The sequence below is a fragment of the Arachis hypogaea genome, chromosome 18, assembly GCF_003086295.3.
Source record: "Arachis hypogaea cultivar Tifrunner chromosome 18, arahy.Tifrunner.gnm2.J5K5, whole genome shotgun sequence".
In the NCBI taxonomy this organism is placed as follows: Eukaryota; Viridiplantae; Streptophyta; class Magnoliopsida; order Fabales; family Fabaceae; genus Arachis; species Arachis hypogaea.
In genome coordinates this window covers 18,271,966-18,285,706 of record NC_092053.1, presented here as the reverse complement: position 1 = coordinate 18,285,706, position 13,741 = coordinate 18,271,966, and the positions used below count along the sequence as shown (strand labels likewise).

General features: G+C 30.3%; 2 protein-coding genes across 3 annotated transcripts; both read left to right on the top strand.

Annotated features, from left to right (window-relative positions):
- Nucleotides 1-584: 584 nt before the first annotated feature.
- Nucleotides 585-4,075, top strand: LOC112769121 (G-type lectin S-receptor-like serine/threonine-protein kinase At4g27290). Its single transcript, XM_025813534.3, has 7 exons — nucleotides 585-2,018; nucleotides 2,236-2,361; nucleotides 2,453-2,601; nucleotides 2,685-2,895; nucleotides 3,025-3,262; nucleotides 3,355-3,505; nucleotides 3,572-4,075. Exons 1-7 carry the CDS (start codon nucleotides 707-709, stop codon nucleotides 3,848-3,850), a joined length of 2,466 nt encoding a protein of 821 aa, XP_025669319.1. The 5' UTR covers nucleotides 585-706; the 3' UTR covers nucleotides 3,851-4,075.
- Nucleotides 4,076-5,684: 1,609 nt separating this feature from the next.
- LOC112769123 (G-type lectin S-receptor-like serine/threonine-protein kinase SD1-1) lies at nucleotides 5,685-9,109 on the top strand. 2 transcript variants are annotated; one of them, XM_025813539.3, is made up of 7 exons: nucleotides 5,685-6,526; nucleotides 6,829-6,969; nucleotides 7,354-7,523; nucleotides 7,623-7,833; nucleotides 7,949-8,186; nucleotides 8,297-8,447; nucleotides 8,538-9,109. In XM_025813539.3, the coding sequence occupies exons 1-7, from the start codon at nucleotides 6,010-6,012 to the stop codon at nucleotides 8,823-8,825; spliced, it is 1,716 nt and encodes a 571-aa protein (XP_025669324.1). In that variant the 5' UTR covers nucleotides 5,685-6,009; the 3' UTR covers nucleotides 8,826-9,109. The 2 variants fall into 2 exon arrangements, with proteins under 2 accessions (XP_025669324.1, XP_025669323.1); XM_025813538.3 differs by having other exon boundaries at nucleotides 5,844-6,526; nucleotides 6,826-6,969.
- The last annotated feature ends 4,632 nt before the right edge of the window (nucleotides 9,110-13,741 follow it).

The following is a 13,741-nucleotide window of genomic DNA, read 5'->3' as shown; positions in this document are numbered from 1 at the left end:
GAATGATTGGTTCTTGTTGTATTTTTCTAAGTGAATTTTACCATATTAAATAATGGTTGGTGTCTTGGAAATTTGGATATTTTTACATGCTAGCTTACAAGAATGTATCAACGTAATGTAATGTTAACGGCCCGATTTTCACCCGATTTAATTGTGGCCCGAAAGTGTATTGGTTTCATCGGGTTTAGGACCGGGTTCGAATCTAATAAATAGACCCGATGTATATTTCAGATCGAATTTGAGTCACATTAGATCCGGTTTCACCCGGCCATGCGCACCCGTAGTTTTTCAGAACTCAATGAAAACATCTATAATAAGAGCCGCCATAAGAACTGGTACATCCAACTATGTTCTTAAATTATCCTTCTAACTCAGATATTTTTCTGATTTCTAAACCTAAAGTCAAGACCATAGTTTATTTTTGACAAGGACATTACTCAATGCAAATGCATAATGATATCGGTCAGCATTGACGCCCATATTCACATTTATTCAACTCTGCTTTGTGAATTATGAACATTGAGTGATTGAGTCAAAAGGTAACTAGCAAACAAAGATTCAAAATTGGAAATTAAAAGAAGAGTGGGAAAATAATAAAACTAATTAAAAAAAAGGTAGCCTATTACACTGTTCTTCATTCATGTGTTCTTCTATTTGAACTGTTTTAATTTATGCATTGCTGCAAAGACATCACAATATTGTAAACATGCAAAGAATGAAAAACTTTCACCACTTTGTACCAATTATTTTCCACCTTTTTCTCTATTTTCTTCTCTCCAAAACCATAGCTGCAACAGATACCTTAACTCAATTCCAGTCTCTAAGTGAAAACCAGACATTAGTTTCCAAGAATGGAGACTTTGAACTTGGTTTCTTCACTCTTGATAACTCCACCAACATCAATTATTACCTTGGCATTTGGTACAAGAACATCCCAGTCAGAACCATAGTTTGGGTTGCAAATCGTGAAAATCCCGCCACAAATCACAACTTTGTTGTGTTGCTGATAAACAACACAGCAAATAGCACAATCCTCCTTACTCAGAAAAACAAGAACACTGTTCTATGGTCTGTGAGCATATCAAGAAAACCCAAGAATCCAATTCTACAACTGTTGGATTCAGGAAACCTTGTTCTGAGAGATGAAAATGATGAGAATGAAGAGAAGAACTATCTATGGCAAAGTTTTGATTATCCTGGAGATACACTCTTGCCAGGAATGAAGGTTGGGAAGGATTTAAGAACTGGTTTTGATTGGCGCGTAACGGCGTGGAAGAATGAGAATGATCCTTCACCAGGAACCTTGAATTGGGTTATGGATGTTACCAATTGGCCTGAACCGATGCAGAGGATTGGAACAATGAAGCAGTACAATAGTGGTCCTTGGAATGGAGTTCAATACAGTGCCAAACCAACAAACAAGCCTAGCCCAGCTTTCGAGTTCATCTACTTTGCTGATGAAAACCAAGTTTACTACATGTTCAAACTTGTTAACAACTCTGTCAAAGCTAGAATGATGTTGAACCAAACCACAAACAAGATTATGCAGCTTGTGTGGACACAAGGTGTTTGGAAGATGTATGGTTCGATGCCAAGGGATTTTTGTGATGAGTATGGTGCTTGTGGTCCTAATGGGAAATGTGACATGGCTGAGTCTCCAAATGATTGTGAATGTTTGAGAGGGTATAGGCCTAAGTCGCCAAAAGAATGGATCGGATTGAATTATGAAGGAGGTTGCTTGCGCGACAAGCCACTGAATTGCGAAAGCGACGGGTTTATCAAGTATGTTAAGATGAAGGTGCCTGATACTGAGAATTGTTGGTACTTAAATCAGAGTATGAACTCGGTTGAGTGCAGAGATAAGTGCTTGAGGAATTGTTCTTGTATGGCTTATGCGAATTCGGATATTCGAGGAGAAGGCAATGGTTGTGCTTTGTGGTTTGGTGATCTTAATGACTTGAGAGTTCAACCAAATGCAGGGCAAGATCTTTATGTTAGAGTTCCTGCCTCAGAATTAGGTATGGTGGATATGTTCTATTAAACTCTTAATTAATCTTTCACTAATATATTTATTTATGGCTAAACAGTCTTTGTTTTGCTACACAATACTTGCTTGATTGTTTAATATAGCTTAATCTAAATTATTATACCATATGGTCTAAGTTTTCTTACGACTATCATTGAGATTGAAATTCTTTGTTTTATGTGAAAACAAAATAAAATGAATAATTGAAGAGACAAGAAATGGAAGCAAGGTCAAGATAGAAATTGCAGTTGGAAGCACTATTTTTGTTGTATTATGTAGCTTGCTCTTAGTTCTCTACTTCACTTGCATAAGAAGAAGAAGTTCCAAGGCCAAAGGTAAGGATTTTCTATTCTGTTATGAGGTTCAGAAAAGCTGCTTCTGAGTTATGGAAGCTATGATTAACTTTGTGTGAGAATATTGATGCAGAGAATGCAGCAATAATGGATAGTTTCATTGAAGAACAAGAGGGTCATCTAGAGCTTCCATTGTTTGATCTATCTAGTTTAGCTAAAGCTACTGGTAACTTTTCAATCAATAATAAGGTTGGGGAAGGTGGTTTTGGACCTGTATACAAGGTAATACATAAGATAAGATATTTTGGAAAAATTAAGAACATAAGCTCATTAATGAATTGGAATATTGCAATTGATAATTGTAGGGATTATTGAAAAATGGGCAAGAGATTGCTGTTAAAAGACTTTGTAGAGGTTCTGTACAAGGGCTCAAAGAATTCAAAAATGAAATTGCGCTGATTGTTAAACTTCAACATCGTAATCTTGTGAAGCTTCATGGATGTTGCATTCACAATGAAGAGAAAATGCTTGTATATGAATACTTGCCAAACAAAAGTTTGGATCTCTTCATATTTGGTATGTAATCTTGATTCTCTATTCTTAATAAAATTGTTCATACTTCAAAGTAGTTGTAACTATGTAGAATTCATCTTCTCGTTTTGATCAAATTTGAAAAAAAATGTTGATTTGTATGAAACTTTCTAGATCAAACGCGGAGAAAGCTCTTGGATTGGTCGAAGTGCTTCCATATGATTTTTGGGATTGCAAAGGGGCTCCTTTATCTTCATCGAGATTCAAGACTTAGAATCATTCACAGAGATCTTAAAGCAAGTAATGTCTTACTTGACAGTGAAATGAATCCTAAAATATCAGATTTTGGCATGGCTAGAATTTTGGGAGGAGACCAAATTGCAGCAACGACGCGACGAGTGGTTGGAACATAGTACGAACACTTAACATTGTTAATTATCATAACTGGATCGTACAACTTATTTACTTAATCATGACATTTCTTGTCTTACCTTTGTGCATTAGTGGATATATGGCACCAGAATACGCAATAGATGGAAACTTCTCGGTAAAATCTGATGTCTTTAGCTTTGGCATTTTGTTACTGGAGATACTATCCGGAAAGAAAAACAAAGGAAATCATTGGGAAAATGAAAGCACGGACCTTATTGGTTATGTAAGTGTAAACTAAACCAAATTATATCATACTATTATTCATTCACCTAACTTGATGTTGTTACAGGCATGGGATTTGTGGACAGAAGAAAGGCCTCTAGAAATTGTTGATGATATCCTAAAAGAGTCTTGTAACCTCTCTGAAATATTGAGATGCATTCAGATTAGTCTTCTTTGTTTGGAGCAACATCCATATGACAGACCAGACATGTCATCAGTGATTATGATGTTTGGAAGTGAAATTCCCTTGCCTAAGCCAAAGCAACCTGCTCTAGTTGTTGGAGAATATGCATATCAATATGATTCTGCCAATGAATTAAGTATCGAAGTCTTAGAATCTAGATGAGAAGTATTTTAGTCACATCTCCAAAAGTTCAACTTATTCACTTTTTTTTTTTTGGTAATTTAGAGGGGCTTAAGCCCAATCAACTTATTCACTTTACATAGTTAGAAGTTACAAGCCTTAGCAATTCTACCAAAAATATAAAAGAAAGTTGGCCCAATAAGGCCCATACTGGTGACGAGGCAAAATATAAAATGGTATAAGAATTTCTTAATCTTTTATGTGAAATGGCTTTGTGCTGTGTGGCTGTGTGTAATTTTTTTTCGTCCCTTTTTAATTTTAATTTGTGTGAATCAGATATGAAGGCAACAGAGGGTATTATGTGGTTTATCCGAACATGTGAAGCGTTGCCAAAAAATCAGTCATGAGAAGCAAGTCTTGAGTGGGAACATAACCTAATTGTTTCTCAATGCAGTAATCCACTATTTGAAATTTTTTATTATTAGGTACCACTTGTTTAAAGCTTACTTAAGCATGGTTTGAAATAATTTCATATTTCCTTAGATATGAGGACAAAATGTGAAGTCTTAAATAATGCTATCTTGTGAAATTTACTTTTATGGGTTTCAGACTTTCAGTCAACATTGGCTGCTCAACTATTCAAAAAGATGCACAACTTTTTAATTAACCAATTCCAATTGGGGTAAGTAAATCAAGGTGAGAACACTTTGTTTCCAGATGGACCTAGAACAATTATTATTAAGTCCGCAACAGATTTAGCCTCAGGGAAATGGACAACTAATTGGAAGTTAGGTTTCCCACCCCCAACAGAACATAAGTATTCGCGGACTAAACATTTAAATTGGGCCAAAAAAGTTTTAGATATTTTACTTTTTAGCAATTTTTTATTATTGTATAAGTTCTTGAAAATTTAGTTTCATATAATGAATTTATTTTTTTTGTTATTTTAAAGAGATTAATTTATTTATAATAATATATTTTTAGAATTTAATTCTTTATAATAAAATTTATTAGATATTTATTTATCTAATATGTATGTTAAATGTTTAATAAAAAATTATGGAAGGATCAATAATTTATATAACAAAAATATTTTTAAAGAATTTTAGAAAAATAAAAATTTATTAAAAATTAAAATATTGAATCTAAAATTCATTGAAAATTAATTTAAGTATTACTCATAAAATGTATAGGACTACTTAAGAAAAAGACATGCTTGGTGCCTTCTCATTAACTTAACATATTTAAATCTCCATTACGTCAAATAAATATTTAGCCTACTTTTTTTTTATAAGTGTGAAATAAAATCAATTTGTATTAGAAGTCCTGTGTTAATTTTATAGTGTAAAATAATCACTATCTCTTGAGTTAATTTGTTTTAAGTTGAATTAATCCAACTTATATATATATATATATATATATATATATATATATATATATATATATATATATATGCAGAGAGAGAGAGAGAGAGAGAGAGAGAGAGAGAGAGAGAGAGAGAGAGAGAGAGAGAGAGAGAGAGAGAGAGAGAGAGATTATATAATACGGATGATTAGAAAGTACAAAACTATAGTCTTAAAAATGAATGGAACAAAAGTATTAAGGACAAATTAAAATTATCTGGGTGAAATTAGGTAAACCCTACACGTGGTAATAGTAGAAATCTATCATACAATAAAATTGTCCTTCAAAAATAGAAACGTACAATAATAATAATTATGTTAAGCGTATATTAAAATTAATTATTAAAATATAAAATATATATTAAAAATAAATTAATATATATTTATATATAAATAATATTTTTGGAATAATAATTTAGTATAATGATGCTAGGTTGAAATCATACCTAATATAATATAACGAACCAAAATATTTGGCAAGCCAGTGCCAGTAGTCAACTGTCAATTGCCATATTGAATATTGATGGTTCTGTCTGTCCTATTGTTTGGATTTTTATTTTTATTATTTATTTATTTTTAATGCAAAGATGATAACATCAGTTTCTTAAATATCACATCTAAAATCTAATCTAGGCTTTGCTAGCAACTAGCATACAAACAACATCAATTTCTTCAGTGCTCATCCTTGGGGGAAAGAAAGAATGAAAAAAAAAAAAAATCATAGTTAATAACCATTTCTCTCTGTAAAATTGTGAACAGCCACACCTCAAAGCGTTGAAAAAATATAGGAAGCACTCGATGGAAGTGCTTCTTTCTTTCATCCTAATCAATCTTCATCTCCTTCTTCTTGTTCTTCTTCCTTTCACCTACACCAGTGTCTCAGCAGATTCTTCCTCTGGGTTGAAAAATGACACCATGTGTGACTATTACAGATTTTGTGGAGCAAATGGGAACTGTGATCTTACAAACTCAAAAATATGCGTGTGTTTAGATGGTTTCACACCAAAGGACCCAACTTCCTATGATTCCTCAGACTTCAAAATGGGATGTGTTAAGAACAAAGCATGGAATTGCAGCACTGATGTGTTTGTTAGATACTCTGTGCTTCATGAACCAAATGGAACTTCTTCTTTGTTGAACCAACAAAGCTTGGGAGGTGAAGATTGCAAGGGAAAGTGCTCTAGTGATTGTTCTTGCATGGCTTATACTATAATTGGGACTGGTTGCAAATTGTGGAGTGGTGATTTGTTTGATGTTAGGTTCGTTAAGGAAGGAGGTCAAGGTATCTATATTAGAACACCAGCTTCGGATAAAGGTATGATTTTTTCTTCACTTGGGGTTAAGCATGTGTTGAATTATGTTCTAGTTATGCTAGTGTTAGTGAATACTAATAAGTAGTAGTGGTGAAGTCTCCTGCAGTTATCTTCATGTAAAGTTGATAGCTAGCTGAGAATCATGAGATGATTTGATTTGTTAGTTTTGACTAAATTGTCATTTAACGGTTCTAAACTATTAACTTTATATGAAAATAATTGCACGTTTGTTTCTGCCAAATAGTAATTTGGTGTTAATTAGTAACTAGAGTTTGTTTTTATTTGTTTGGTGATGATGAAGCAGGGAAAAAGGGTGGTGGAGGGGGAAATCAAGGTAAAAATGAGGGATTGGTCGTAGGAATAGTTGTTGGCAGCACGATAATTGTGATTTCTGGGATGATTGTGGCTTCTTGTTGCTTTCTCAGGAAGAGAACACAGTCAAAAGGTACATCCATTACTGATCATAATAGTATTTAGTTTCCTTCTGAATTAGTTATTGGTGGCTGATGAGTGATGATGATGATGTTTGTTTACAATATGTGCTACTTGCTTAACTTTATTGCCCTGTTTTTTTTCACTTTTCTTTGTTATTTATATGGTTTGTGTTAATTTAGCACATAGGTTACTTAGCTTGTTTAGTTTACTTCATGACAATTGGGAAAAGCTTATAATGGCATACAATCATAATAGTCATATAACATTTCTCCTTTTACCAATGTAATTCACAGTTCTCCTTCACATTCTTTAGTGAAGCTCCAAAAACTATAATTATCACCAGATACTATGTAGTATATGGCTAATTTCCCTCTTTCATTTCCTCAATAAATAGCATTGGGACATGTAAGGATAAATGAGATGGTTAGTTATCAAACTCATACCAATGAACAAAAGGAAGATCTGGGGCTTCCATTATTTGATCTGAAAAGAATAGCTGTGGCCACTGATAATTTCTCCCCCAACAATAAGCTTGGAGAAGGCGGTTTTGGCCCTGTATACAAGGTAAAGTTCTAATGTGCTAAATTAGTATTCAAGCAAGTAAGAAACAACAACACAACTATATCTAAAGAACTTTACTTTTTATGTGATATTGTTCTTTAGGGTATACTAGATGATGGGCGACAAATTGCTGTGAAGAGGCTTTCAAGTAGTTCTGGTCAAGGCCTACATGAGTTCAAAACAGAAGTAAAACTAATAGCTAAACTTCAACACCGTAATCTTGTAAAGCTTTTTGGATGTTGCATCCAAGAAAAGGAGAAACTACTCATTTACGAATACATGCCTAACAGAAGTTTGGACTATTTTATTTTTGGTAAGTATCCATTAGACTACTCTATATATTAGTATAAATCTCTTGTTGACATAGTCGCGAATCCCTTCATGACAATATTTTAATAGTGATTACAATATGACTGTATTGTAACCAGATCAAACACAAGGGAATGTTTTGGATTGGCCTAAGCGCTTTAATATCATTCGTGGGATTGCTAGAGGCTTGCTCTATCTTCATCAAGATTCAAGGTTGAGAATTATACATAGAGATCTTAAAGCAAGTAATGTTTTGTTAGATAATAAGTTGGACCCCAAGATATCAGACTTTGGTTTAGCTAGAAGTTTTGGAGGGGATCAGAGTAACGCAAATACAAACAGAGTTGTCGGAACTTTGTAAGTTGTATTCATCTTTGATCACCTGTTTCTCTTTCTCTCAATATTAAAAAATAAATTATTAGAATTTGATACTAATCAATCTATGTGTTTGTTATGTCTCTCTATAGCGGATATATGGCTCCAGAATATGCTGTTAATGGACAATTTTCAGTCAAATCTGATGTCTTTAGCTTCGGAGTTTTAATACTTGAAATCGTATCCGGAAAGAGAAATAGAAAATTTTATTATTCAAACAACAACGATAGCCTATATGGGCATGTAAGTGTAACAAAATTTTAAATTCTAAAATCTAATTAAATAATTTGGTGGATTCTGTATTAACATGGTTAATAATGTGTGTAATAATAGGCATGGGATTTATGGAAGCAAGGAAGGTCACTAGAGCTTGTAGATGAAAGCCTCAAAGATTCATGGAATTTGAGTGAAGTAGAACGTTGTATCCACATTGGTCTCCTTTGTGCACAACAATATCCCCATGATAGGCCAACCATGTCTTCTGTGGTTCTAATGTTGGGAAGTGATTTTGATTTGCCTCTACCTGAAATTCCTACATTTTTCATTGTTGAACCTTTTGATGCTTCAAGCTCCTCCACTGGTAAAAATGACTTGAGCATTACAGAGATGGAAGCTCGATAACCAAGATCACATATAAGATTTTTTTTTTTTTAGTCATTATAGTCGCATTATTTATGTAGTTGTCATCAGATATAGATAGTATAGTCAGATTTCTGATTATAGTTGCATTATTTATGTGTATCATAAAGTTTTGTATAGTTGTAATCAGATACAGATAGTATAGAGTCAGATTTCTCAATGTTCTTCTAGATATTATTACCAAACTTTTCTATTTTTATGTAAAGGCTAGAGGGTTTCTTATGTGTGAATTTACTAATAAAGTCTCATATGGTAGTTAGCAAAAATGTGAACCTATAGCCTTTTAAAATAGATAAACTTTTGACTAAAGGGATTCTTAATGTGAATTCACCAACATTATTAGTTAGCGAAAATTGAACCTATCTAGAACGTTTTAAAATATAGATATGCTTTTATGCTAACTGCGTCACTTTCCATTGGTTTCCACAAGTCAATGTGGTCTTTATGATGAGAACTATATATCATTATCTCCATTTTATATTTATTCTGAATTATAAATTTAGATAAAGCAATATATTAAAACGGAAATGTTTGGTAACAAAAAAATCAGCCAAAAACAGTCATAACTTGCCTTATTTAGCATTCATTAATTGTTGCAATAATTAATTAATGCTAAATAAGACAAATTTTGGCTTTTTTTTTTGTCTACCTAGCATTACCCATATTAAAAATGTTATATTTTTGAACAAATATTAATGTATTTGTCAGTTTAAAAAATTTGGTGCAACATTAATAATCCAATGAATATATATAAACAAATTATAACTAAATTTATGTATGTTATAAATGAATCATATCTTTGATCTCTTTAGATTTTATATTAATATATTATCATTCAACTACATATTTCTATTTCTAATATTTATATCATAGTTATAATTAACTGAAAAACTTTTTATTAATATGACAATATATAATTAAACGATTAAAAAATGGGCAATTTTGATGGCGGCTAAAAATAAATATTTTAATATAATACTTTTTAGTTTTTATGGTTACTAATTGTCAAAAGAATTTTAAGGATATTTTTAACAGCTATTTAACTATCATAAAAAAAATATTTAGTATTCTTAAGAATTAATAATTGTGTGAATATGGCAATATTTTTGTTGGCCTTACTTTTTAGTTTTTACAGGAAATAAATAGCTTATCTACAAAATATAATATTCAAGCCAACGAATTGCTCACCATATCATAATTCATAACTACCCAAAATAAAGTTCTTGTTGTTGTCCCAACACAAAGAAGGTTCCAAAAACTGAAGAAAATGTTGGGTGTCCTCTCCATTACCCCTTTGTCTTTTTCTTTCTTTACCTTTTTTCCCCCTCTCACTAGAGTCCTTAAGCACAACGTGTACCTTCATTTAAAGAAAAGACTAAATATGTTTCGAGAAATTTTCCTTTGCAATAATTTTCTTCGTTTCTAGGGCTGCGTTTGTTTTTAGAGACGGGACAGAACATGACACTGAAACAGAGACAATAGGACAAAGACACTAAAAATTATTTTTTATGTATTGTGTTTGGATACGATAGACAAGACACTAATGTAATGTCTAGTATTATGTTTGGATACACATGGATAAGACTAAAATATTATATGAAATGACTAAAATAGCCCTGTGATTCCAAATTTTTTACATCAATACAAATTAATTTAATAAAAAATGAGAGTAAGTAGGAGTACAGACGAAACCTGAAAAAAATATTTGAAGAGGCAAAAAATTTTAATAAAAAAATATATTAGTATTTATATTAAAATAAAATTTATAAATATAATTATTTTATTTTAAAATTTATTATTAATATGTAGGAATACATATGGTTAAGATTAACAAAAAAAATAAATTTGAGTTTGATTAATAAAAAATTATGTTTAAGTTAATAAGCAAAATTAATTTTAAATAAAAAATTAATTTAAAAAAATCCATTTTTACATGAAAAAACAATTAGTTTTTGCATATAAAAATCTATTTTTATTTAAAAAAAACTAATTTTTTAATCTAAAAACTGATTTTTTTTATAAAAAACTGATTTTTCTTTAAATTATATAAAATTAATTACAATTTATAAATTATTTTTTAGCATTTTAAAAGATTAATTTTACTTTTGTTAATATTTATCTTTCAAAAGTTTTAAGATTAATTATTTTTGTTATTATTTTTATTACAAATCAAATAATATAATATAAAGTTAAAATGGTATTGAAGTAAAACGATAAAAAGAAAAGAATTATCTACCCCAATAAAAAATTCTACAAAAAGGAGAGAGTATCTGAAAAAGAAAAAGATAGAGAAAAAACAGGAAGAAAAAGTATCTCTGAACAACGCAATAGAAAAAATAAGAAGGGGTAATAGTGAAAAAAAAAAAGGAAAACAAAATTTATAAAATTGTCCGTGTCCACTCTTCCAAATCCCGTGTCCATCATTGTCCTTCGTGAAAGAGTGGACACAAAAGTATATAAAAAACTGTCTCGGAGACAATATGTCCACTGTCTATGTCTCTGCTTCCAAACACTTTTTAAACAAGTGTTGTCCATGTTTCCGTGTCCTGCCCCCTGAAAACAAACGCTACCTAGGTGATGTTTAGACACTTTTGATTATTACAGATACAGACATTTATCACTTCATTTAATATTTTAGAATATTAACAATCTGAAATAAGTTAAATTTTAGAATAACAATTATTTTAGAACAAAAAAAAGTAATAAAATGTTGTTCTTATCCATTGTATGCTATGAAACACTTCATTGTCACATTTCGGACACGAGACTCATTAACATTCGTTCGACACGCGTATTTACCGTGTCCAATCATGTCTTAATAAAATATAAAAAATTATTCTCTATACACACTTGACATATCTAAATATCATCCCATGTTAACGTGTCTAACTTTATTATTAGTATGTATTTTTAAAATAAATTTAGAAATAATACATATTATTATTTATTAAAACAAAAAATATTTTAAATATTTTATATAATTAAAATAAAATATTAAAAATAATTAAAAAATTAATTTATATTTAATATTAATAAAATATTAAAATATTAATATTATTTTTTAAAAAAATATTTTATAATTTATATATATATATATACACATATTTCTATCTTATAAAATTTTAAAATTTATGTCTCAATATATCCTATATCATGTTCTATGTCCGTAGTAATATCCGTGAACCATAAGTCATATAACTCGCAACTCGTTTCATAAGTCATAACTACTCCAAATAAAGTTCTTCGATGTTGTTGTCCCGCCACAAAAGAAGGTTCCAAAATTATAATTAAACGAAATGTTGCATTAAATTCGGCTAGAAATATCTATCGTACAATTTTGAAAGGGTCTCGAGGATTAGATAACCTTCAAAATCTTTTTGGCTTGACTGACCAAAGCACAAATCATAACCTCACACCCCCCACCACACCTTTTGAAAATCATTTGTATGATCATCGTTTTCATTTGTCAAGAGTCAAGACTATCAACGTCATACTAGTTTCCTTGCGAGAGTGGGCGTTAACTCAATCGCTCATTAATGAATATTGTTATTAGTTATTATTATATTGGTTAGGCATTGACCCCCGTCGTCGCATTTTGCATTTTGGCACTTTATACATCAATTATTGTTGAAACATTAGCCTACACAGCCAACTGGACAAGAAAAAAAATTGCAATAACTTAGAAATATATGTTAGGTGAAAAGATATATGGCGGAAGCTTTATTAATGCTCTTATTAATTATTTAATAAATTACTCCCTCCCTCCCTCGGATACTATACTTTCCCAGATATCCACTCCCTAATCCCTATTTCTATTAAAAATTTAAAACGATTATTCTAATTAGATAGTGACAAATAAATGGCCATTTTTTGGAATGTAAATTTGGATACTAGAAAATTTCGTTTAAATGTAATAAATAATATATAATAGTTAAATCAGGGTTTTGTTTAAACATTAACTAAAATTATTATAATTAGAATATTTTAATAAAGCTAATAACTCTTTTAAATTTTTTTATACATTGAGTATATTGAATGACTTAATTTTTTATTTTCATATTTTTAAGCAATTCCCTAAATTAAAGTATATTTTTAATTAAATAATTTTTCATAATTTCAAATAGGATAAACCACCAAAACCATCTCCTATACCTTCTAGTACTTTTGATAACAACAAAAATATTTTTAAAATATTATAAAACATGACAAAAATAACTAAAAAATATTTTTTATAAATATCAAATAATTTTTGTATTTGACAAATTACTTATTTATTTGATCTAAAATTTTGTACAAATATTTAAAGGGTAAAGTATTAAATTGGTCCCTTATGTTTGGGCGTAATCCTATTTTGGTCCTTAAAGTTTAAAGTGTCCTATTTAAATCCAAAAAAATTTTATTTAACTTCAATTTAGTCCCATCGTGAGGTCAAAGTTAAATAATTAACGAAATAATGTCCTACATGACAACAGTATAAGAACAAGGTCGATAATATGGAGAATAAGTACAAGCTCAAGAAGCACAAAATCAACCGTGGATGCATCAATACATGTATTTATCATTTTTCTTAGTTTTATAGAAAATATTTCATTTAAATTATAAAAAATATAAATAAATGTATTAATGCATCCACGGTTGATTTTGTGCCTCTAGAGTTTGTACTTATTCTCCATATTATGGACATTGTTCTTATACTGCTGTCATGTAGGACATTTCGTTAATTATTTAATTTTGACCTCACGGTGGGACAAAATTGAAGTTAAATGAAATTTTTTTGGATTTAAATAAGACACTTTAAACTTTAAAGACCAAAATAGAATTACGCCTAAACATAGGGGACCAATTTAGTACTTTACTCATATTTAAATAAATATTTAAAATGCACATAAAAAACAGAT